Here is a 25,214-nt window from a genome sequence, read left to right on the forward strand (position 1 = left end):
GATAAAAGGAATAATAAGACATCTCAAATGCGCAATGGAAGGAACAGTGAGGATACGTTACGATGCCAGCTAGCAGCCAGTAGTCATGGCGACGGTGCCAGATGTCGTACATTTTGCCAGATGATACAGCTGCGCGCTCCTCGTTCTGCCATAGCGTGTGTAATTCTGAACACACATAAACACTCATGCACATCCATGCATTCTTGATCTCTCCTATCATTCACCAGAATTTTTCATCTGCTGTCCATGATTCAATACGTAACCGATGTGTTTCTGCCCGCTGAAGCGAGAGAGCAAATCAGAACATCGTCAACAAGACTACAACTCACCTGTGAATCCTCCATCTGCGATGTTAAACATGAAACGAGTCTTGACGCTGTTCTTGTCATCTCTGTGGCTCTCATCCACGTCGTCCCTCGAGTCTTTCTCTCCATTCAGTTGGTTCTCAGGAGGGCCTTCAGATTTTACATCATCAGGAATGGCTGCAGAAACTACACAGTTTGACGAAGCAGAGGTTGGTACTTTTTTTTTATTCGGTTCACTTTTTATTATTAAACTGACTTAGAAATCTCATTCCAATTTTTACACACATTTTGTCAAACTTTCATTTATGGGGACAATACATTTATAAAAAAAACTACTTTATTTTATATTTTTATTTGATCATTTATCAAATATATGTTTATTTTCTAAATCTTGTCTATTTAATTTGGATGTCTGTTTAATTTTTAATGCTGGAAAAATACAAAAATCTGAAAGAAATTATCTAAACAAACATTATTTCATAAAAGGGGTTCTGTGCATGAAAATTGCAAAGAAAATGAATAAATTTAACAAACCTCTGAGCACCTCCTTTTTCTGACATTTACATTTGTTAAAAAAAAAGGTTTAGGTACAGTTTTGTACCCATTTAGTTGAAAATGTGTTTTTTTAAGGTGCCAGTCTGAAGATAAAATGGATCTGGAATCTCGACCGCTCCTTTTATTCTGTTTCTGGAAACATAATGAACAAATACTGACCTGGTTTTTGCTCCTTATCATCTATTTTTGCTGGGCTGGGTTTATTTTCCACTCTCTCCGGAGAAGTTTCTTTCTCTTTAGCACAGTCTTGAATAAACAAAATATTTTAATATTTTGTTTATTGAGAGAAATGTTTTATAGAATAATATGCATGGTCTAGAACCCTCACCTGAAGGTGTCTGATTGGCTGACTGCTCACTAGGTTTACTGGGCGGCTGTGCTTGATTGGACGATGGCTCTGAATGGACAATAGGGGTGTCATTCTTCTCACTCTCTTCCATTCCTTTTCCTTCTGGACTTCCGCTTTTTGGTTCTTCTCCCTCATTGGTCTTCTCTGGTGCAGTGGAGGGTTCTGGCATAACTGGCTGCTGTAAGAAGATAGAGATTTCAATAAGGACAAGAAAAAAAAAAAACAGGGAAAAAAAAGAAGATATTTTTGGATGACTTCAGTCTGACCTCAGGGTCCAGCGATTTGGTACTCTCTGGTTCTGTAATCTCCTTGTCTTCTTGAGAACCGGACACTGACTCTGTCTTTTCTGTAAAAACAAATGTTACTGTCCAGTTAACCACAAACAACCAGCATTTCATTGAGTCATGGACATACACACACACTAGGGCTGGGTTTTGGGATAAAGTTCATTAATCAATTTGCTTTTGATTCCCAAGTTTGTTATTCCATTTCTATTTGATTCAATATTAATTATTCTGGATACATATCAGGTACAATATATGGAATATTTTCTCAAGGAAAAATATAAAACTAATGAGTCAGGTTGTTACTACTAAGTTAATACAAACTTTACAATTACATAATTATATTTCTTCTCCAATTAGTTTTTTTAAATATAAACATTTAAATGGTTGCAGTCATAAAAACTTGACAGATTATCAAATAAATATTGAAAAACAGTACAAATGATAATTAATATGTCATATGGTGCATATATTCAGTAAAATGAGGTAAATGTGATGTTACGTGACATTCAGTTGTTTACAAGCAGATTTATTGACTTCCTTCTGTGGTTGAAACACCTATTGAGTGAACACTGTTTGAACATTGTAAAACAAAATGACAGAATTTGAAATCTGAGACTTTGTTTCATATAAAAAGTAACAAAACACAAAGCTTACAGTGATTTATTGGATGGGAGGCATGCTACATTGTTCCGTTCGTTAACTGAAAACAGACTTGACTAAACGATTTTTGGGATTTAAGAATCAATAATGCTTCAAAAAAAGAGAATCGATTAAAAATTAGAAATTTTTACCCAGCCCTAACACACACACACGTTGGTATTGGTGGTTTACGTGACTCTCCATAGGCATAAAGGTTGTTATACTGTACAAATTGTATTTTCGCCCTACATCAACCCTACCTGAACCTACCCTTTACAGAAAACTTTGTGCATTTTTGATTTAAAAAAAAAAAAAAAAAAAAAAAAAAAAAAAAAAACTTTTAGTATGTTTTTTGAATTACAATACAGGGCACTGTCCTCATAAACCACCTTCACATTGTTATACCTGTCATACCCATATCATTATACAAATTTGTGCACACTTTCACACCCAAACCAGTGCACACTTTCACACACCTGAAGGAACAGGTGTGCTGGGTTGAGTCGGAACCGGACTGGCAGGAACAGGCGTACTGGGGTCCGACGAGACACTTTCAGTAAGTTTTTTCAGCTCCAATCCCACAGGAATCAAATCCGGTGTACTAAACTTCCCATTCACATGCTCAAACTCCTGAACCTATACACACATTCACATTTCGGTATAGTTTTATGTTTTATGTCAAATTTAATCAAATTCAAGCTGCAATTTTATTATTTTGTATATATTATTTTATACAAATGTTCAATCAAGTACATAATGCCATAGAATGTTAAAGTACATCATTTTAATTAATCATAAATAAACAAATCAACAAATTAAATATTTATCCAACAAAGTTAAAAACCAGTGCACATAAAATGCAGTAAGTAGTTCATCACCTTCTTGCGGACCAGAGACATGACACCGATCCGGGTGAGAACATGTTGGCGGGATAGGCCTTCCCTCGGGACTCCATCTGCAAATGTCTCTGCTCCATCTGCCCCTGGCTCACACAGGTGCCTCATGAATAGAGATACATAAGCCCTGAAAAACACACAAAGACCGATGAATGAAAATGTAAAAAAAAAATTTAAGTAAAAAAAAAAATGTATTAATTTTATTTAAGAGTTTATTTAAATTATTTATTAATGTATTTATTATTATTTATTTATTATTATTTATTTATTAATTTTATTAATTTAGTGTATTATTAAATTATTAAATATATATATATATATATATATATATATATATATATATATATATATACACACACACACACACACACAGCGGGTAAAGTATTGAATATGTCACCATTTTTCGCAGTAAATATATTCCTAAACGTGCTGTTGACATGAATGAATTTTCACCAGATGCACCCAAGAAATGCATACATTCAAAGAAAGCAATACAAATACGTTCAGAAATTAAGTTCTGTATAATAAAGTGGAATGACACAGGAAAAATTATTGAACACATGAAGAAAGGGAGGTGCAAAAAGGAATGGAAAGCCAAGACACCAGCAAAAATCTATCAGTAATTAGAAAGCAATCCTGCCCCTTGTCAGTGGAAATTAATATCAGTTGGTTCAGTCCCAACTGATGGCCTATAAAAAGGTGTCTCATGCCCAACGTGTCACACAAGAAAAATTTAATGATGGGTAAAAGCAAAGATCTCTCTCAAGACCTTCAAACCTTATTGTTGAAAAACATACAGATGGCATTGGATGGATTTCTATACTTCTGAATGTTCCAGTGAGCACTTGTTGGGGCCGTAATCCGGAAGTGGAAAGAACATTACTTCATCATAAACAGGCCACGAGGTGCTCCTTGCAAGATTTCTGACAGAGTAAAAAGAATTATCAGAAGAGTTTTCTAAGAGCCAAGGACCAACTGTGGAGAGCTTCAGAAAAACCTGGAATTGCTGAAGAAAAAGCATGTTGAAGCTCATTTAAAGGGGCCATATGATGAGATTTCAAATTGTCCTTTCTCTTAGGAGTGTTACAAGCTCTTGGTGAATAAAGAAGATCTATGAAGTTGCAAAGACTTAAATCTTATTTCCAAAGAGATTCTTTATAAAAGTTGAGATTCGTCCACACCCCCCTGAAACGGTTCGTTCTAACCGAGTGGCAACCTCCCGCTCTCTCTCTTGAAGCCAACAAGGAAGTGACTAAAACTGCAATTCATCGACTGGCCGCTTGAGGCTGGCTGCAAAAGGGAGTCAATCCCATAGACTCCCCCATGTTAAAATACCCAACTTTAAAGCAGAAAAAAATATGTTTACAGCCTGGTGCAAAAAATGAGTTTGGTCAATATAACTAATTTTACCCTTCATGACAACTGTGAGGGGGGTGAATTTTTTTTATAACTCATCCATTTAAATTATATTAAGCCTTAAAGTTCAGCATAATTGAGGGTGTGGCCACTAAATTGACAGGTGGATTGCTGCTGCTGTCACCGCTGTCGACCTAGGTGGGCGTGGCTTCAGCAACCAGCTCCTGCCTTTTTGCCTATTTTTGATTACCCTGGAGTGACGCATGGTGACACGCTGCCAAGACGGCGACGGCCTGCTCTGCCCACTTTTGGTTTCAAAAACTCTCTTCGGAAACCTATGGGTGACTTCACGGACACTACGTCCATGTTTTATTACAGTCTATGGTTCTAACACGCCCTCACATGTCTACATCACTATGTGGGAAGATTTGCATAACACCGTCCAGATGTTCATGCAAAGAAGGCGTACCTTTTACTCTCATTGTAGTATTGTTGTTGCCAACGCCGCCATGTCGTATAGACGCTGTGCGTTTCACTGTGAAAGCGAAACTACCTTGTTTGGCCTTCCAAAAGAGGACGATATCTACTTCATCATGCCAGGAGCTGATCAGTGCTGGTCGCTGAGGAAATACATCAACTATGCACTGTGGATCGCAGGATTGGCTTTCACTGTGGACGAAGCTCCATTCAGCCTGGTGTTGTCACATGTGGTTGCTGCAAGGCCAAAGTAATCTCCTTCGTAGAATCCGCCTGCCGCACCATTCTCAAGCCGCCTGCCTCTGCTCATTCAAGCCGTCCGCGGCTCACTCTAGACCTCCAGCCTCTGCTCACTCAAGGCCAGGGTGTGTGACGCTGTTTCGTTGAAAAAGTGAAACTACTTTGTTTTTGCCTTCCAAAAGAAAACACGCCTAAAATTCATATTTATATCACGTTTATAAAGAGTTTTATGTTTTTGTCTCATCGCTCTGGTTGGACAAGGCTTCACAATATGTTAAGAGGTATAACATTTCCATCTCAAACATGAGGCATTCGGCCAATCACAATGCGCTGGATAGCTGGTCAATCACAGCACACCTCACTTTTCAGACCGATGAGCCTTGTAAAAATCTATGCAATTCAGAAGGCAGGCCATAGAGGAGAAACAATAATGTACAGTATGTGGAAAATAATGTTTTTTTAACCTTAAACCGCAGAAACACATTTCATTACACCAAATACACAAAATAATGTTCTTTTTAGCAGCATCATATGACCCCTTTAAAGTTTGCTGCACAACATTTAGACAAGCCTGTGAAATACTTTGTGAATACAGTCTGGTCAGATGAGACCAAAATTGTTCTCTTTGGATGCCATTATTCACACCATGTCTGGAGGTCAAATGGGACTGCACATCACCCCAAAAACATCATAGTGTGGCTCTGGCAAAATTCATATAACTGAAGGATGAATGGAAAAATGTACTGAGACATTCTTGATAAAAATCTGATGAAGATAAAACAAGGATAGACATTTCAGTGTGACAAAAAGATCCCAAACACCAAGGAAACTCTCAACTGGTTTCAGAGAAAGAAAATAAAGCTGCTAGAATGAAACTAAAGATCAGAGTTCATGAGACCCACAGAAGCTTCAAGATTTCAAGACTGTTTGTGTGGAACAATGGTCCAAAATCAGACCTGAGCAATGCATGTGACTAGTTTCTCCATACAGGAGGTATCTTAAAGTGGTCAATAACAACAAAGGCTTTTGTACGAAATATAAAGTAAATTTAAGTTCAAAAATTTTAATTTTTTAACTTATTTGTATTGTTTCCTTTCTATGTATGGATTACTTGGGTTGTTACCGACATCTGGTGAAAATGTCATGTCATGTATATATATACACACACAAACTATAACAGAGAAACACACACATACCTGAACTCTTTCTCACTTTTCCCTCTCAGGTCACGGACCAGCCAGTGAGAGTTGAAGGCATCTTGTGGGGGCATACCCCAGCGCATAATTGCATTAAGGAAGGCTTTCCGCTGTCGGGCGTTAAATCCCAAAACCTGAAATCCCAAAGGTAAATAGCCAAAGCTTCACCTGAAGCAAGGAATTACGCACAAACTCTCTCTCTTCACAATATTGTAAGAAGATTTACCTCTATGTTTCCACTAACTCTAGCCAGCAACGGTGGCAATGGTTTGTCCCGATCGCTTCTCAACTGTCTGCGAGAATGTCTGCGTCCTCCTTGAGGTGTGTACCAAGTACAACGAAAGTCAGTAAGATTTTTTTATGTTTTTGAAAGAAGTCTCTTATGCCTATCAAGGCTACTCTTATTTAATACAAATTTAAAATATTATTTGAAATAAATTGCTGAATATAATTATATATTTCTTTAAAAAAATCACACTGACCCCAAAGTTTTAAACATTAGAGTGTGTGTGTGTGTTTATACATATATAATGATGCCTACCTTCAGGACGTTCCTCAAAATCTTCATCCTCATCCTCGGACCCGACGGAGTACTCAGATTGATTATCTGAAAGATCATCCTGCCACTCTGAGAACAGGATTGAGATGGAATCTTTGTAAACTCATATGCACAGTTTTGTGCTGCGTTATAGCACAGTCAGCATCTGTGTTTGGGTACCTTGGTCCTCCTGAGAGGCGTCATTATAGTTGACCTGTTTGCGGATGCGTTTCCCTTTGCCCAGGTTCCGTGCCAAATCCTCCTGCTGCTGCTCGTAATGGTGCCTCAAGAGCTTCTCCCAGTAGTCCGGATCAACATTCTCTTCCTGCTTAATAATCTCCCTCTGGACCTCTTCCTGCAGGAACACACACATACAAATGCAGATCATATATCACAGGCCTGTTATTGACTTCAAGTAATCTAATTATATTTATTGTATACCAACAATAATACTAAACATCTGGGATTTGTATATGACATAATATAATTACTTTTTTGTAATTATTTAGTCCCTTCCTTATTTAGTCCCTTCCACAGACAGATCCCTTACAAAAAGGACTGTGGTGGTACAATAGTACAGTGATGTTAACAGATGATTAACAATACATTGATATTATATTGAATGATTCAATAATGCATATAGGTACTTCAAAGCATAGTATACTATGCTCTATACAAATTCACACAAATCCACAAATTGTGACCTGTGCATCTACATGGGTTGCTATAGTAAGGATGTCAGCACCAGCACAATCCCAGAAGATTTCCAGGAGTCGGTGTCAGTGTGAAATGAGGATGGAAAATTGAAAATTTAGCTTTTGCGCATGTCTATAATGTCATTTCCCTTCAGTGAAAATGAAAATGAGCACATTCGTACACAGCTCAGAATCTTGTGTACTTTGTAGGATATTACATACCGCATATGATTTTTAAATGTTTTTGAAATTATTGGTTAGATATATTTGATAAAATACAAACTTATTACAACGTAATATTATTTTTATACATTTTAACATGTCGTTTGTTCCTGTGATGGTAAAGTGGAATTTTCAGCATCATTTTTAGCATCAGAAATTATTCTTATATTCTGATTTCTTCTTAAAATCAAAGTTGGAAACAGCTGTGCTGCTTAATGTAGTATATTTTTTTCCCAGCATACTTTATGAACAGAAAGTTCAAATATAAAACATAAATCTTCTACAAGATTATAAACATATAATGCATCCTAATGCATGTTATTAATGTCTCTAGAAAAAACTGTACAGACCCCAAACTTTTTAATAGTAGTGCATGCATCAGGTCAAATTTTAAAGCAAAAAATAAAAGGGGTTAAACATTGCATCGGAAGCTTTTTGTCTTTTCAGACTAAAATCCGAGCAAAGCCATAGTGCCACTGCCCCTAAACACAATAATAACTCCGTTAACAAAACAACAGTTTAAGAAGCTTTTGTAAAAAAAAAAAAAATCTGAAACTTGAATGGCAATGCGCATCTTGAGCATAGAACAGTGAAAGAAAATGTAGTCTAAGGCAGTGGTCTCCAACGTGGTGCCCGCGGGCACCTGGTAGCCCGCGTGGAGTCTCTGAGTCGCCCGCCGAGCACGTTCTATAAATAGCCTGAATTGTAATCTTTCTTTTTTTTTTATGATAATGTTATAAAATGAGAAAATAACTATTGGTGACATTTCATATACCATTAAAACATAATAAAATAATTCAATAATTTAAAATATTTAGAATCTGCACGTCTCTCTCTCTCTCTCTCTCTCTCTCTCTCTCTCTCTCTCTCTCGCTCGCTCGCTCGCTCTTCGTCTCGCGTGCGCGCACCTCTCTGTCTCTCTGTTGTCTCTCTCTCTCTCTCTCTCTGTCTCTCTCTCTCGCTCTTCGTCTCGCGCGCGCGCACCTCTCTGTGTCTGTGTCTGTGTCTGTCTCTCTCTCTCTCTCTCTCTCGCTCTGCGTCTCGTGCGCGCACCTCTCTTGTTCTCTTCTGCGTATCGCGCGGCAAAGGAGCAGCGTTTTAATTTAGTTAAACACAGATATTATGTTGCTTTTCTAATTTTACATGCAAGTATGTAAAGTATATCATTCAGTCACTATTTCATATTTATGCCGTTGTTCTTTCTCCCTTTCCCCCCGGGATTTTGTCTATATCGCGACGACCCCTCATTTTTTAGGACAAAAACGCCTATTTTTAGGACAAAAAAACTTGTCTTATATTCGGGTATATACGGTAATTATATATTCAATAGTCATACTATTTAACAATATTACTGTTTGTTGTATTTTTCAAAACTTGAAACTGTGTGTGTGCGCGTGTGTGTGCCTATATCAAACAAGTAGCCCTCAAGACTATTTTATCCCTTCAGGGAGCCCTCACTCACAAAAAGGTTGGAGACCCCTGGTCTAAGGTATTCATTTTGAAAGGATTGACTAACATTCATCTTTGATCCCTTGTTTATTAGATAAAGGCATGAGGAACACACAGTAAGCATCTGTATCTCACCTCTCCATCCTCCTCTCTCACAACATACTGAGCCACCTTGAATGAGCTCAGGTACTCGTTCATGTTCTGGATCTCTGTGTCTTCGGTGGCATCCTGGCTACGGTCCAGCAGTTTGGAAATGGCGTTATCATCGTAGTGGATCACACTGCCCTCCTCTCCTTCTTTATTATCTCCCGCTGAAGAGATTTAGGACATGAACTACTGGAATCCACAAAGTGTAAAAAAGTTTATCATAAACCACTTCAGCTCACCCATCGTTCTGGCGGCTTCCACATCATCTTTAAAAAGCTCCTCAGTGCCAAACTTGAGGATGTCGTCTAGTTCCTGTTTGGACATGGAGCCCGTCTTAGAGCCCAAGCCGGGACGCACCACCAGATGGGTTAACATCATCTTTCGCTTGGCTACTTGGGTAATACGCTCCTCTACGGATGCCCGAGTTACAAAGCGATAGATCATCACCTTTTTATTTTGCCCGATACGATGTGCCCTGCTAAATGCCTGCAAGGACAAAGAGAAAAGACAGATGAAGAGGAAAAAGTGAAAGAATAACAAGAAAAATAAAATCAATGATTAAATAATAGAGCTATAGATAAACATTGCATCGTAGTTTTTAATATAATGTCTATTTATAACACAATGTATCACACACACATACAGGTCCTTCTAAAAAAATTTGCATATTGGGATAAAGTTCATTATTTTCCATAATGTAATGATAAAAATTAAACTTTCATATATTTTAGATTCATTGCACACCAACTGAAATATTTCAGGACTTTTATTGTTTTAATACTGATGATTTTGGCATACAGCTCATGAAAACCCAAAATTCCTATCTCAAAACCACTGGTAAATGGTTTACTGACCATGGTATTACTGTGCTCAATTGGCCTGCCCACTCTCCTGACCTGAACCCCATAGAGAATCTGTGGGATATTGTGAAGAGAAAGTTGAGAAACGCAAGACCCAACACTCTGGATGAGCTTAAGGCCGCTATCGAAGCATCCTGGGCCTCCATAACACCTCAGCAGTGCCACAGGCTGATTGCCTCCATGCCACGCCGCATTGAAGCAGTCATTTCTGCAAAAGGATTCCCGACCAAGTATTGAGTGCATAACTGAACATAATTATTTGAAGGTTGACTTTTTTTGTATTAAAAACACTTTTCTTTTATTGGTCGGATGAAATATGCGAAATTTTAGATATGAATTTTGGGTTTTCATGAGCTGTATGCCAAAATCATCAGTATTAAAACAATAAAAGACCTGAAATATTTCAGTTGGTGTGCAAAGAATCTAAAATATATGAAAGTTTAATTTTTATCATTACATTATGGAAAATAATGAACTTTATCACAATATGCTAATTTTTTGAGAAGGACTTGTATATACTTCACTTTAAACAGCTTCACCCTAGTGAAAAATCAATTTACTAAAATGGATTTGAAATACATTTATTTAATGCTAAGTATACTACAAATAAATGTACATATTTATGTACTTAATAAAAATACCCTGCAATTGCACTTTTGGTATATTAAACTTGTATACCTAAAGTCTGCTAAATTGGAACAATTCATTTTGTACTTCGTGCACTTTTAATTGTGCGGAAGTAGTGAAGAGGTCCAATTAAAGATACAATGTAGTATATTTGATTCTATTGGAACTATTGCAAGTGTACTTTAGGTACACTTAAAATATATTGCATTTAAAGGCCGATATTATTTAAGGATACAGTCCTCATCAATAAAGTGACATTAAAACACATTTTAGACTTAATATTAATATCAGTAAGTCTTGTAAGTCTTGAGTTATATGTTATATATATATATATATATATATATATATATATGTTATGTTATATATATATATATATATGTTATATGTTGAGTTGTATTACTTGTTACTTGATATATTACTTGTTTTTTTTTTTACTAGGGAAGTGTAGCTACATTTTGTTAGTAGCTTGTAGACCAGCTGAATACTTTTTAAAAGAGTACATTAATTACTTTAATTTATAAGTCACCATTCAAAGTAGCTTTCCCAGCACTGGTGTTTGCATTACCTGAATATCATTGTGTGGGTTCCAGTCAGAGTCATATATGATCACTGTGTCTGCGGTTGCCAGATTGATACCCAATCCTCCAGCACGTGTAGACAGTAGAAAACAGAACTGCTGAGCCCCGGGTGCTTCACACAGGGTGACAGACAGTCAGTATGAATGCCTTAGTATCCACTACCCCCCCCCCCACACACAGACATCACTGCGGCTTCACTGCTGGCATCCTCACCGTTAAAGCGATCGATGGCCTCCTGTCGCAGCCCCCCTGTGATGCCCCCATCAATACGCTCGTATTTATAACCCTCAAACTCCAGGAAGTCCTCTAACAGATCTAGCATCTTTGTCATCTGAAAAAGGGATCAACAGTGCAGGATAAGACACAAACAGGAGGATAACAGAGAGGTCCAACAAAGGGATAAATGGCAGCAAAATGTTAAGCAAACTCAGCTGGCCAGCTCATACTTAATTCCATCTTTGCACAATACAACAACGAGAGGGGACAGAAACACAACCCTCCTCTTTAATCAAGCTTAAAGGACTTAAACATACAACATGCAATAACATTAATATATGCGTTTATTTTCAAGCACTTGGGAAATAAAAGGGTGGCAAAATGTCTCGTCGAGACACCCTCCCTTTACCTGTGCCATTCATCAAATTAATGGAGGCAGAGATTCCACAGGCAATTTAAACTGGGAGAGAAATGAGTCTTAGGACTAAACAATAAAGCGGAGATAAATATAGGCCCCGCCTTTCCATTTGTCAACTCCATTTAAAAGATGAATGAGCTCCGATCTTATTTTCTATTCACAGTTTACCATCGAATTAATCTTCCACTGAAATAAAGGCAAGACCGCCACATATTTAAGGTTTTTTGTTGTTGTTGTTGTTGTTGTTATTCACAGGGTATTCTAAGCTCTAAAAGAGTGAATAAGTACCATAAACTATACCTGAGAGAAGATGAGAACCCTGTGCCCTTCATCTTTCAGTTTTTTGAGCATCTTCTGAAGCAGGGTGAGTTTTCCTGAGGATTTCACCAGGAGGTTGCCATCATAAGAACCATTGGGTAAGACTGGAGCTTCCTGTATACAGAAAAATAAAAAAATATAAAAGAGTTGACAAATGTTAATTAAATATTTAAGTTGTTTTTTAGACAATATTATAGACCGCTCAAATGTTTCGGGTTTTATGATCATCACCAAGGCTGCATTTATTTGTTCAAAAATACAGGACAAAGTAACACACTCACATTGTGAAATATAAGTAAAATTCAAAATTACAGTTTCTTTTTCAATTATTATTTGTTTTATATATATATATATGTGTGTGTATATTAATTTATAATAAATAATTTATTTCTGCTAGGAATTTTCACCAGTCATTACTCCAGACTTCAGTGTCACATGATCTGTCAGAAATCATTCTAATTTGCTTATCAGGAGCTAATTAATCTTTTTTTTTAATCAATGTGTAAAATAACTGTGATGCTTTATATTTTTGTGGAAACATTTTTCAGGAATCTTTGATAAATTGAAGGTTTAAATTAACAGAATTTATTTGAAAGAGAAGTCTTTTGTAACTTTTCAACAGTATAATAAAAATAAAAATATTCATTTTAAACAATTTTAAGGATACCATCTGCAGCAACACTTAAAATATCTCAGAAAACAGGGGGCTCGGCACCACAATGCTAGCACGATATTGCTTTGCAATTGTTAGTCATCTGTGTCTTTTAGCTCACTAGAATATGGTTGCTTGAGTGTTTTAGGTTCAAGTCAAAAGACCTCAGTGTGTATGATATTCTGGTTCCTAGATATGGCTAAGGTCCCTCCAGTGTGAGTATGAGATTGTTTTATAATCCACCAAATGAAGTCTGTTAATGCAGGAAAGCACATCTCTCTAAGCCACTTCATTTGGGGTAATATTCACATCTATAATTTTGAAAAACCCTTAACTTCAAGTATAAGAAACAGCAAAAGTGGCGCTTGCCTTAGCAAACATTAATAGTCAGCAGGCAATGTTTCTAAGAGTAAACAGCTTCAAAATCACAGAACTGTTTGTCCTTGAACATGAGAATGTAAGAAAAGGCCGGTATTATGCATCAAATTCACTGCAGACATAAGAAACAATACACTCTCTTACAAAAATCTTTAAATAGATGTATTGCCATTACATGTGCTAACAATAAACCACTGCAGTGATATAAACTGTGGGCCTCCCCTCCCCTCCTCACCACTGCAGCCACTGGAAACAGGTAGGGATGGTTGCAGCATTTCTTCAAGTCCATCATGATGTTAAGAAGAGACACCTGGTTCCCTCCTCCCTTGGAATTCAGTGCCTCAAAGTTACGTGTTAAAATGAACTTGTAGTATTTCCTGTGAAAGAGAAAAAATACATGAAATGATCTTTCATGCATGGGAAACATACTGAGTGATGATAAATTGATGTTTATTCAATAATTTAGCATTAGAAACAGAGCATTTAAGACTGACTTCTGCATTGGGCTGAGCTCTACTCGCACTATAAGCTCAGTTTTTGCCGGCATGTTTTTAAACACATCTGCCTTCAGTCTCCTGAGCATGTGTGGCCCCAGCAGATCATGTAGTTTCTTAATCTGGTCCTCTTTTGAGATGTCTGCAAACTCCTCCAGAAAGCCCTCCAGGTTACTGCGCACAACATCATTTTCATTTGGATATAAGGGGAGATAGAATTCACTTCCATCAAATCTTATGAAGAACATGTTCCAATCTAAGCCACGCATCTACAGTATGAATCACCAGGTGAATCATGCAGTCTGCAATCTTACTTGAAGCGCTCCGGGGTGAGAAAGTTGAGCAGGTGAAAAAGCTCTTCGAGATTGTTCTGCAAAGGAGTTCCAGTCAGGAGCAGCTTATAGTAGATTTTGTAGCCATTCAGAATTCTGAAAAACTGAGCATTGATTTATTGATTATAATCCATAAAGTAACCATGTCAATTCTATTATATTAATAATAATAATAATAATAATATTACAGTATCAAGCAGGGTCAAAATTCTGAGACAATAAAAAAAATATTTGACTCAAAAGTCCAACTGAAAATAATAATTTTAATAAATAATAAATAATATTTTTTCACAAAATTTTTACTTTTTCAATTCTTCTTCTATTTCCTTCAATTTCCCAAAATTCTTATTTCTAAATGTAATATGTTATTATTTTAAACAATGTAGCTCAAATAAAACATTATATGTATGTGTGTGTGTGTGTGTGTGTGTGTGTGTGTGTGTGTGTGTGTGTGTGTGTGTGTGTGTGTGTGTGTGTGTGTGTGTGTGTGTGTGTGTGTGTGTGTGTGTGTGTGTGACCCAGGACCACAAAACCAGTGATAAGGAATAATTTTTTCACATTGAGATTTATAGATCATCTGAATAAATAAATAAAGCTTTCCATTGATGTATGGTTAAGATAGGACAATATTTGTCTGAGATTCAACTATTATAAATCTGCTAAAATATTATTATAATTAAATATTTAAATATAATAATTATATATTTAAAAATATAAATATATATAATTGAATATATTCTACTGTTTATTTTTATTTTACTCTTCATAATTGTTATTTATTTGATGATGTCACGAAACTTTCCTTGAATTCTGTACCTTTGATTGGTTATTCTTCAGTCGGTGGGCTTCATCCACAACCAAACAGGCCCAGGTAATGGAGCCAAGTACTGCCTGATCGATGGTGATTAGTTCATATGACGTCAGCAGGACATGAAACTTTATCGGTGTGTCCTTCTGTGATGAGAAACTCTGATCAGAAACAACAAACCTCTGAATAAAACCTTTCAAACATTAGGATGCTTTTTTAAATTCTTTGGATGCTGAAATATGTAATCAGGTATATGTTAAAGAATGAGATAAATCAGCTTTGGTTTTGGTGCAAAATACTGTTTTGAATGGCACACAGAATTAGGCATCACAATGTCCATTAGGTTAGTCCACAGCATTCTCTCACCTTCATGCGGAAAATCTTGCGACCTGATTTGACGGTGCTGTCCTCGAAGGTAAATTCATTCTCACGTATGACAGCCCTGCTGTCTTTGTCCCCTATGTAAGTCACAATGTAGAAATCCGGAGCCCACATCTCAAACTCTCTCTCCCAGTTGATGATGGTGGAGAGTGGCGCACTGACCAGAAACGGCCCTTTGGAGTGACCCTGAAACAAGCAACTCAGTTACACTCTGTTCTCTTCTTCTCTCAAATGCATTTGAAATTAAGTTCAGTTGGCACCCAGACCTCTTTGTAGAGTGAATACAGGAACACTATAGTCTGCACAGTCTTTCCAAGCCCCATTTCATCAGCCAAGATTGTGTCAGTTCCTTGGGCCCAAGAGAATCGCAGCCAGTTCAGGCCTTCCAGTTGGTATGGGTGCAAAGTTCCCCCTGTTTCATCAATGTACCATGGCTGCTGTTCAAACTTGATGGTAGGCTGTGACCAATGAGACATAAACAGGAGAGAATAATAAATGGAAAAATAACTGAAAAAGTGTAAAATCATAAAGCTAAATAAATTCAGCAATATATTGCACTCACATCCACAATTGGAGAGTCTGGTGGAGGTTCTCTCCTCTTTCCTTCCTCTTTGAGGTTCTTTCCCTTTCTGAACAGCAGGGGGTGATGGCTTTCACCGAGCACCTGATTCCTGGTAAAGTTAAGAGTCAGTGAGTGTATGGTACTTTTCACACACTTTATGTGGCACAAATCTTTATATTCACTGAAAAAAATTATAAACGCAACACTAGTTTTTGCCCCCATTTTTCATGAGCTGAACTCAAAGATATAAGACTTTTTATGTACACAAAAGGCCTATTTCTCTCAAATATTGGTCACAAATCTGTCTAAATCTGTGTTAGTGAGCACTTCTCCTTTTCCCAGATAATCCATCCACCTCATAGGTATGGCATATCAAGATGCTGATAAGACAGCATGATTATTGCACAGGTGTGCCTTAGGCTGGCCACAATAAAAGGCCACACCAAAATGTGCCATTTTACTGTACTTGGTGGGGTGGGGGGGGGGTGGTTCAAAAATAAGTCAGTATCTGGTGTGACCACCATTTGCCTCACGCAGTGCAACACTTCTCCTTCACATAGAGTTGATCAGGTTGTGGAGTGTGGCCTGTGGAATGTTGGTGCACTCTTCAATGGCTGTGTGAAGTTGCTGAATATTGGCAGGAACTGGAACACGCTGTCGTATACCCTAATCCAGATCATCCCAAACATGCTCAATGAGTGACATGTCCGGTGAGTATGTTTGCCACGCAAGAACCGGGATGTTTTCAGCTTCCAGGAATTGTGTACAGATCCTTGCAACATGGGGCCGTGCATTATCATGCTGCAACATGAGGTGATAGTCGTGGATGAATGGCACAACAGTGGGCCTCAGGATCTCGTCACGGTATCTCTGTGCATTCAAAATGCCATCAATAAAATGCACCTGTGTTCATTGTCCATAACATATGCCTGTCCATACCATAACCCCACCACCACCATGGGCCACTGGATCCACAACATTGAAATCAGCAAACCGCTCACCCACACGACGCCCTGTACAGTGAAGAGAACACCTCTCCAAAATGCCAAACACCATCAAATGTGAGCATTTGCCCACTCAAGTCGGTTGCAATGACGAACTGCAGTCAGGTCGAGACCCCGATGAGGATGACGAGCATGCAGATGAGCTTCCCTGAGAAGGTTTCTGATGGTTTGTACAGAAATTCTTTGGTTATGCAAACTGATTGTTGCAGCAGCTGTCCGGGTGGCTGGTCTCAGACGATTTTGGAGGTAAAGATGCTGGATGTGGAGGTCCTGGGCTAGTGCGGTTACACGTGGTCTGCGATTGTGAGGCCGGTTGGATGTACTGCCAAATTCTATGAAACGCCTTTGGAGACGGCTTATGGTAGAGAAATGAACATTCAACATTCCTGCAGTCAGCATGCCAGTTGCATGCTCCCTCAAAACTTGCTACATCTGTGGCATTGTGCTGTGTGATAAAACTGCACATTTTAGAGTGACCTTTTATTGTGACCTTTTATTTATTTTTTATATAAGGCACAGGCACACCTGTGCAATAATTATGCTGTCTAATCAGCATCTTGATATGCCACACCTGTGAGGAGGATGGATTATCTCGGCAAAGGAGAAGTGCTCACTAACACAGATTTAGACAGATTTGTGAACAATATTAAAGAGAAATAGGCCTTTTGTGTACATAGAAAAAGTCTTAGATCTTTGAGTTCAGCTCATGAAAAATGGGGGCAAAAACAAAAGTGTTGCCTTTGTAATTTTGTTCAGTGTATGTATAGTATATATATTGTATTTAATTATAAATGGCAAAATTACTTTTCCAGAAACAAGTTGTACGTATACAATGTTACACATGTTTATATTAAAAATATTAGAAATTGCTATGAAATACTACTTGGACTTAGGTTTATCATTAACTATTAACTAGTCCTAAACTAGCTACTAACTAAACAGAAATCTTAATCCCAGTTTACCCAAGTTTTTGTTTTATTTTATAAATGCTGTGTATTTAATTGGATGTCTGCTTATTGTCTTTTGGTAAAAATGGTTGCAGAAATTGGAGGCTTTATATCAAATTAATAAAGCTATGAAAAAATAAAATATTTAGCTTGAATTTCTGAGGCTGATGATCAACATTTTGCTGAACATTTAAAAAAAATGCATTTATTAATGCTTCAGGCACTACAGTATTTAATACCATCTTCATGGAAAGCTCTGCATGTGTGTTTGTGCTCATTTAAAACAACTTGACATCTGCGTGACATGGTTTACCTGTGGTCCCAGTAGGCTTGTTTAAAGCTGTCATAATCTGGGATGTCAAAGTCATCAGCCTCCCAGGTGCACTGATCATACGGCAAATCTCTCCACTTAATCAGGTAGTGTACATCTCCATCCTTATCAAAACTTAAATTTACACAACACAGTCTTAAAGGATATAATTATATCATAATTTTCTCCATGAAAATATGTTGTCTGAAGTATTGCATTAGAGCTAGTAATTGTGGTCCACCATACCTGTGGTTGAGGATCCGGTGAATGATCATCCACTCCGGCTTGATGCCATAACGGTAGAATCGTTCCTCCATGGCTGCATACTGAGGATCTTTGCTCCTCCTCTTCTCACTGTTAAGTTCCTCCTCCCCAGAGCCATAGTCGTATGGTGGAGGTTCGTCCATGTCGTTCTTCCTCTGGTAGTTACGGTACATTACTGCATGATAAAGCTCCAACTGCATCAAGGGAAAGCAACAGAGATCAGAGATAAAGGAAAAAGCCAAAAGAGCATGCATGATTTAATGATTTAATGAAGCTGGCTCTGTGGAGGGACTGTGGGAATCCCACCTGTAGTTCGCTGACCCAGGAGCAGTGCCAGTAGGACAGCCCAGCCCATTTGACAAAAAGCTGCCTCTCTGGACGACCCTTCAGGGGCATTTTGGCCAAACCATCCACCTTCTCTCCATCCCGCCCAAGGGGAACCTCAGGTGGAAGAGGAGGATCGCTCCACGCCCAATGCAGAATCTTCTGGACTTTGCCTTTTAGTGGTGGACACTAGAGAAAATATGGATGTACAATGTTCAAAACAATACATGCCTTTATTTGGGCTTTAATAGTTTGATTTTAGCCAGGTTTAAAATACTTTTTCATAAAACTGCATTAAATCGATCTAAATTTATCAAGGAAAATTTCTATTCATCAAAGAATCCATATAAAATGTATCATGATTCCCATAAAAACATTAAGCAGAATAACTGTTTTCAGCTTTGATAATAATAAAAAATGTTTCTTGAGCACCAAATCAGCATCAAACGATTTCTGAAGGATCATGTGACGCTGAAGACTAGAGCTCTTGATTGATCAGCTTTGCCGTTAATGGAATAAATTACATTTTAAAATATGCTAAAACAGAACTTTTCAATTATGATAATATTTCACAAGATTGTATTTTTGGTTAAACAACAGAGCCTTAATGTGCATTAAAATGTCTTTTAAAAGATTAGTATTATTTTCAGCTATTTTAAAAACTCTTCAGAATGAGTTTAACTGAACCGACCCATGCAGACGTCTCTCACCATGCATCGTGGACACAGCCATTCTCCATTGGGAATTTCAGGAAGTGGTGGGTTGAGACAGTGGATGTGGTAGGAGGAAGGGCAGGTGTCACAGCACAGCAGCTCTCCTCCGTCCTTACACACTCTGCAGAACTCCATGTGGTCATCTTCCTCCTCACCAGCAACCTCATCTTCCTCCTCCTCGTCATCTTTGGCCTCCCACTGAATGCCTTCTTTTTCCTGGGAGATAAGGCAGTAAACTGTCAGTCTGAATAGCACAGGTTCTGTGGTCTTGAATATACTAGAATGTATATCTTTGCAAGTATATGCTTGTGGTCAAGCAAGGAGGGATTTCCTCACGCAGTGGGGGCAGCTCCATTTGCCCTCAGGGGCTTTCTCCAGTTCTGGATCCAGACACACCAGGTGATATGCTCTGGGACAGGTGTCACATAGAATGATCTCTCCTCCCTGCTGACAAACCTCACAGTAATCTTGATGGTCCGTCTCGTAGCCGTCTCCATCCTCTCCTACATTGACAACAGAGTTTAAAGAGAAACCTAAATGGTTTACTGAACAGAAGTGCTGTGCAATTTCAATACAAAACACTTCACAGTTTTAACAACAATAGTTCAATACAACAACCCTTTGATTCTGTCATCTAAACTTACACTACTGTTCAAAGAATCAGTAGCTCTAAAAGTACTTTTATTTAGAAAGGATTTTGTTCTTTTGACCATAGAATCCTTGAAAGAATGCACCATGGTTGACACAAAAATATTAAGCAGCTCAGCTGATTTTAACTGTGATAGCTAATCAGCACATTACAATGATTTCTGAAGGATCATCTAATGGCTATGATAATATACAATTAAAATATTAATAGAAACTAAATACTAAAATAACTGTTTTGAAGGGTAGTGCAATAATAATAATTATAATAGTAAATTCACTTTTTCTTTTTTTTCGTCCTTGGCGGGCTGACTTCTTTTTGGGTGCCGCTGAAGTGTCTGAGCGTACAGAGGCACTGTGAAGGCTGATGTCATCAAAGTCTGAAAAGTCATCCAGGAAATCCTCCTCGCTCTGAGTAACAAGACAGTTTATGCAAAAGGCACAATAAGTCTTCATCAAAAATGAAAAGGTCATAACTTGGCAAACAACTTCAATAAGAACCCAATAAAACTGGGTGGAATAAGAACAATGGGCAAGATAGTTCTATACAAATGATCCATGAATTGTTCTGGGAAGTGGCTAAAAGCTAAAAAATGATTTGATTCTCTCTCAACTGAAAAGCTATGGGGCATCTTTCCATGTGATACACATTAAGCACTAGAAAGATTTCAGTGAACGCGTGTTCTCACCGAAGAGCCTTTTTTCCTTTTTCCACCCTGGCCTGCTTTCGATTTGGACTTCTTCGATTTCCCTTTCTTTTTTGTTTCTTTCACTGCCTTACTCTTTTTTTTAGCGCCAGGCCCTGCAATGTAGTCCAGATGAGATAAACAAAACAGAAACACTTTTTTTTTTTTAGATCTGAGAACGATACTCCTTTCTTCAGACATACATTCAACACATTCTACGTTTGCAAACCTGTATTTTGTAAAGAAGCTTAACTTACATACGCCCACTTAAAGTAAAGTATAAAATATTTTGATGTCAAAATATTTCCTATAATAAGAAATCGCAGACTTTGAAGTTTGAAAGTTACACTAAAGCAATTGTGAGAGTGAAAAACCAAACACATTTGAGTAAAGAACTGCCAGCAGCCAATCATTAATCATGTTACATGCAGTATGTAAACAATGTAAAAACCTCCACCGACTGCTTTGGAAATCCGATCCTAGATATAAACCCCTATATAACATCAACAAAAAGAACATTACGTTACCCTTTCCCTCTTTGGTTTTGGCTTTTTTGATTGGGCCAGATGGTGAGATCTGTTGGATACTTCTAATACAGATGGGCGGAGCCACATTGACAGTTTCCACAGCTGCAGCTACGGCAGCCGCTACAGCAGTTGCAGAGGTGCCTTTGAAAGGGTTGTTTGCACTGAACTCTCTCCACTTTGCTCCAAGCACCGTCATCATTTTTGACATGGGGATCTTGGGGTTCTTCTTGGCAATGAGAGGTCTAACCACAGAAAAAAGAGATTTGTGACCAATTTTAAAGCAATAAGCTATGAGGCCATGCATTGTGGTGAATTCACCTCAACTACTGAATATTCTCAGGCACTATGAATCAGAAATCGGAAGTATATACCAAAAGAGTCTATCAAATCAAATATTATGCTGGTTACAGTAGATGGTGTGGGTCTGACAGTACATCTTGTTTCAATGCCTGTTATTAGAAAACCTGTCATCATAATGTCATTACTTCATACATGCATTAGCATTTGCCAGAAGGAATGCATTAAAATAGAAGAAGATATCTTGACAGCAGGGCAATAGAATGTCCGTGCAGAAGGAAAACTGAAATCCTACCTAAGAAACTGGCTGAAGGCTTTGTAGTTGGTTATGGTTTTATAGTCGTCCTCTGAGAAGGCATACTGCACATCTTCAAGACCCCACTCTTGCATCAGCTGACTTGATGACTTTGGCTCCTGGTGTCACATGAGAAATTGTTATTCATTTATTCTCTTGGCTATTAGAGCATAATAGAACTTGTCTAAGTGAGAACCTTTAAGTTTCCATCATCGTCATCATCATCGTCCTCATCATCATCTTTCTTTCGCTGTTTTGTCTTCCTCTCCTTCTTCTCTTTGGGCTTTTTCTTTTTCTTCTTCAGGGAGCTGTAGGTGCTGCTCTCACTTCCTGACCTGTGACCATGATCCTCTCTGTCTGACATGTCATCTAGCCCACTAGGAAGCCCCTGTGAGCACAGGCAGAGACATTATAGGAAAAAAAAGATGGAGCACTCATGTAAAAATTCATGGGAGAATTGTAACACTCAGTGTGGCAGCTGTTGGAATGAAAGTGCAGTCTTTCAGAAAAGAGCTAAAATTCTTTTTGGTGGAATCTGGAAATACACATTAGATGGACCCAACTGAAAAATATCTTACAGTTTCTTGCATGATTTTAGCATGGAGCATAATTTATGGTAACATTAATGTCAGATTTTATTGCTGATTTGATGTTATTGAAACTTGATCATAATAAAAAAAATTACATAGTCAGAGTAGCAAGTGTGTATTATTGCCATAATGATAACTGAAATTGCTCTGGTTACTCAACGTAACCTTGGTTCCCTGAAAGAAGGGAACGAGACATTGCGTAATCGCTAGTGGAAATCCCTTTCTCCAAACTTTCCTAAAGCCTCAACATATTACACTATTGCATTGCAATAGCTAGAGCTAGGCGATTTTCCAGATTTTTTATTGATTAATTCAAAATTATTGTTTTGCCACATTTACATTTTTTTTTTAAATCGAGGAATTGCAATTTTGAATAGAAATATTACCAAATATTAGAATTAGACACTCTGACAATATGCCAGTGATAACAGTAATTAAAAAAAGATTAACCCCTCACGTGTGATGCACTCTGTAAAGGACCATAAATATAGCACTATGTGCTATTCACACAGACAGAATGTGCTTATCTAGTGACAAAGAAGCGACGCGGGCAGTGGAATAGGTAAAACATGCAATAAGATGGGAGTAAACTTATTTTTACTTGAGCGCCGTGTTTTAGAATGCCGTTAATAAAAAAAATAACTTGAATCATGTTATAGTTACATTTTTAAGTTGAATAGTTAAAAAAAAACAATCTGGTAAAATCGCCCAGCCCTAGTAATAGCCAGTGGCATTCAAGCGCTGCTATAAGGTGAGCGCTATATTAACTGAGTGACAGCTAATCATGACCCCTGAGGATATTTTTTATGCAATGTTTCGCTCCCTTCTTTCAGGGAACCAACATTAAATTAAAGTTACAGTTCACCCCAAAATTTTATTCTTACTCACCCTCATGTCATTCCAACCCCGTAAGACCTTTAATCATCTTTGGCATGTTTATGGGCCTGGGAAAATTTCAGTTACATTGCTGTCTATACAGGGTCAGAAAGCTCTCGGGTTTCATCAAAAATAACTTAATTTGTTTTCCAAAGTTGAACAAAGGTGTTACACTGAGAGAACATTTGCCCATTCCAGGGCCTTGTACACCCTCAGGACCTAACAATATGATACTCAAACACAATAGTTTGGTGGCCGTGCTGAGATCACCAAACACTATGTGACTCCAATAAATTCACTATAAACAGTGCTTTTCAAAGGGAACCGCCTGTGCTCATTACAAGTTGGGAGCGCCCTTGTGAAGGGTGGGCCTGTATCAAACTGAGAACAACTCCGCTTCCCAAGAAAGGGATTCCGAGAAGTTGTGGCTGTCTGATTATTGAAGTGGGCACTGATAATGTCCTCGAAATGCTGGGGCATTTTATAGCTTCAGAACAGCTAAAACAGGGCAGTCTGTGCTTTGAATGTGTAACCCACCACTCCCAGATTTGGGCACTTATCACATTAGAAAAACAACAAATTTGATACAAATTTTATGCCGAGCAGTCTTCAATGCGATATGTACGTGCGCTGAGCACTGAAAAGAGTTGTCTTTTTGCGCATTATAAAAATACTATGCTAATGTCCCCATTCATAGAAAAAACAGCCTGCAATTGTTACCTAGATGGTCACCACATGAACTGACATGTCCTAAAGAGACTTTTGTGCTGACCTTTCAAAAAGAGTGCTATAAACTTTATAATGCAGTTTCAGTTTTTAGAAGCAAAAGCATATATAACTGTACTTGTAGAAGGCATGAAACGGAGTTCCTTCTAATTGGGTAAGACCTCACGTTCACAGAATTTAAATAAAAACAGGCTTTTTACTATGGCCTAACTATTGATTAATGTAAAATCAACTCCACATTTTCCATAAAAGAAAAACCAGATCATTATGACACTATTATTAGTAACATCTGGAAGCAGGGAAACCAATCAAAATGATCATACTGCTAGGGAACACACATGTTTCAGAGGGTGAATTACACTGTGTGTGTGTGTGTGTTTGAAGAAAGCCTGTTGCTGTGTTGCAGCTGTGCACTGGCTGGCAGACGTCTCTCCAGCACAGGGAAGGCCAGCACTGCCGCAGAACACACAAGGTTGCCATGGAAACCAAACTGTGCAGTGTTGGAGGAGGGGGGTGTAGAGGGAGCTCTCTCTACTGCAGCAGCCAATGGAACAGCGCCATCCAATCAGACGCGTTTGCATAACGAGCTTGTTATGGAGAGTCCCCATGGTTGCAGTGCCTGTGTTCTAGGCCCCGTCTAGACAAATTTCAATCACGTACATGGGGGAGGGAGAAAGTGAGAGAAGAAGGAGAGGGAGTGAAAAAGGAGGGGTCCTCATGCAAGAGGTAATGAGTAGAACCACTAAAGAGCTCCACAGCTGGAGCTAAAAGGTCTCCCAAAAGCCAAACCACAATTTTCTGACAATGAACCTCAAAAGGAACAAAAGATCTGATGTAAACAATGTGTGGTTTTCAGGCTGACACCATCCTCTAGTTCATCCCTATAGAAAATGCAGTATTTAGGGACAGTTTGGCAAAAAATGAAAATTTTGTCAACATTTACTTACCTTTGTATTGTTACAAACCTGTATGGGTTTCTCCTATGGAACACAAAATCTAAGTTTTAGGCAGATTATCATTTCCATGCATAAGATA

At 38.1% G+C, this 25,214-nt stretch overlaps 1 protein-coding gene across 2 annotated transcripts in view; it reads right to left on the reverse strand.

Moving 5' to 3' along the window:
* Positions 1–25,214, reverse strand: part of LOC132126501 (chromodomain-helicase-DNA-binding protein 5-like) — a 37,106-nt gene that overhangs the window by 2,831 nt on the left and 9,061 nt on the right. The window contains exons 3-35 of one of the 2 annotated variants that reach the window (XM_059537767.1): positions 22,184–22,375; positions 21,988–22,106; positions 21,396–21,637; positions 20,872–20,984; positions 20,464–20,593; positions 19,874–20,040; positions 19,535–19,753; positions 18,807–19,013; positions 18,483–18,694; positions 18,240–18,371; positions 15,976–16,084; positions 15,680–15,871; positions 15,399–15,599; positions 15,041–15,178; positions 14,207–14,328; positions 13,893–14,066; positions 13,634–13,775; positions 12,351–12,482; positions 11,630–11,747; positions 11,404–11,528; positions 9,591–9,837; positions 9,340–9,515; positions 7,019–7,193; positions 6,842–6,928; positions 6,527–6,615; positions 6,301–6,434; positions 3,014–3,158; positions 2,612–2,771; positions 1,476–1,555; positions 1,189–1,387; positions 1,020–1,106; positions 330–491; positions 57–165 (exon numbers count right to left, since the gene is read on the reverse strand). In XM_059537767.1, the coding sequence (XP_059393750.1) occupies positions 57–165; positions 330–491; positions 1,020–1,106; positions 1,189–1,387; positions 1,476–1,555; positions 2,612–2,771; positions 3,014–3,158; positions 6,301–6,434; positions 6,527–6,615; positions 6,842–6,928; positions 7,019–7,193; positions 9,340–9,515; positions 9,591–9,837; positions 11,404–11,528; positions 11,630–11,747; positions 12,351–12,482; positions 13,634–13,775; positions 13,893–14,066; positions 14,207–14,328; positions 15,041–15,178; positions 15,399–15,599; positions 15,680–15,871; positions 15,976–16,084; positions 18,240–18,371; positions 18,483–18,694; positions 18,807–19,013; positions 19,535–19,753; positions 19,874–20,040; positions 20,464–20,593; positions 20,872–20,984; positions 21,396–21,637; positions 21,988–22,106; positions 22,184–22,375 (5,036 nt within the window). The remainder of the gene's footprint in view (positions 1–56; positions 166–329; positions 492–1,019; positions 1,107–1,188; positions 1,388–1,475; positions 1,556–2,611; positions 2,772–3,013; positions 3,159–6,300; positions 6,435–6,526; positions 6,616–6,841; positions 6,929–7,018; positions 7,194–9,339; positions 9,516–9,590; positions 9,838–11,403; positions 11,529–11,629; positions 11,748–12,350; positions 12,483–13,633; positions 13,776–13,892; positions 14,067–14,206; positions 14,329–15,040; positions 15,179–15,398; positions 15,600–15,679; positions 15,872–15,975; positions 16,085–18,239; positions 18,372–18,482; positions 18,695–18,806; positions 19,014–19,534; positions 19,754–19,873; positions 20,041–20,463; positions 20,594–20,871; positions 20,985–21,395; positions 21,638–21,987; positions 22,107–22,183; positions 22,376–25,214) is intronic. The other variant, XM_059537768.1, reaches the window with a different exon arrangement.

This window comes from Carassius carassius, chromosome 44 (genome assembly GCF_963082965.1).
Source record: "Carassius carassius chromosome 44, fCarCar2.1, whole genome shotgun sequence".
In the NCBI taxonomy this organism is placed as follows: Eukaryota; Metazoa; Chordata; class Actinopteri; order Cypriniformes; family Cyprinidae; genus Carassius; species Carassius carassius.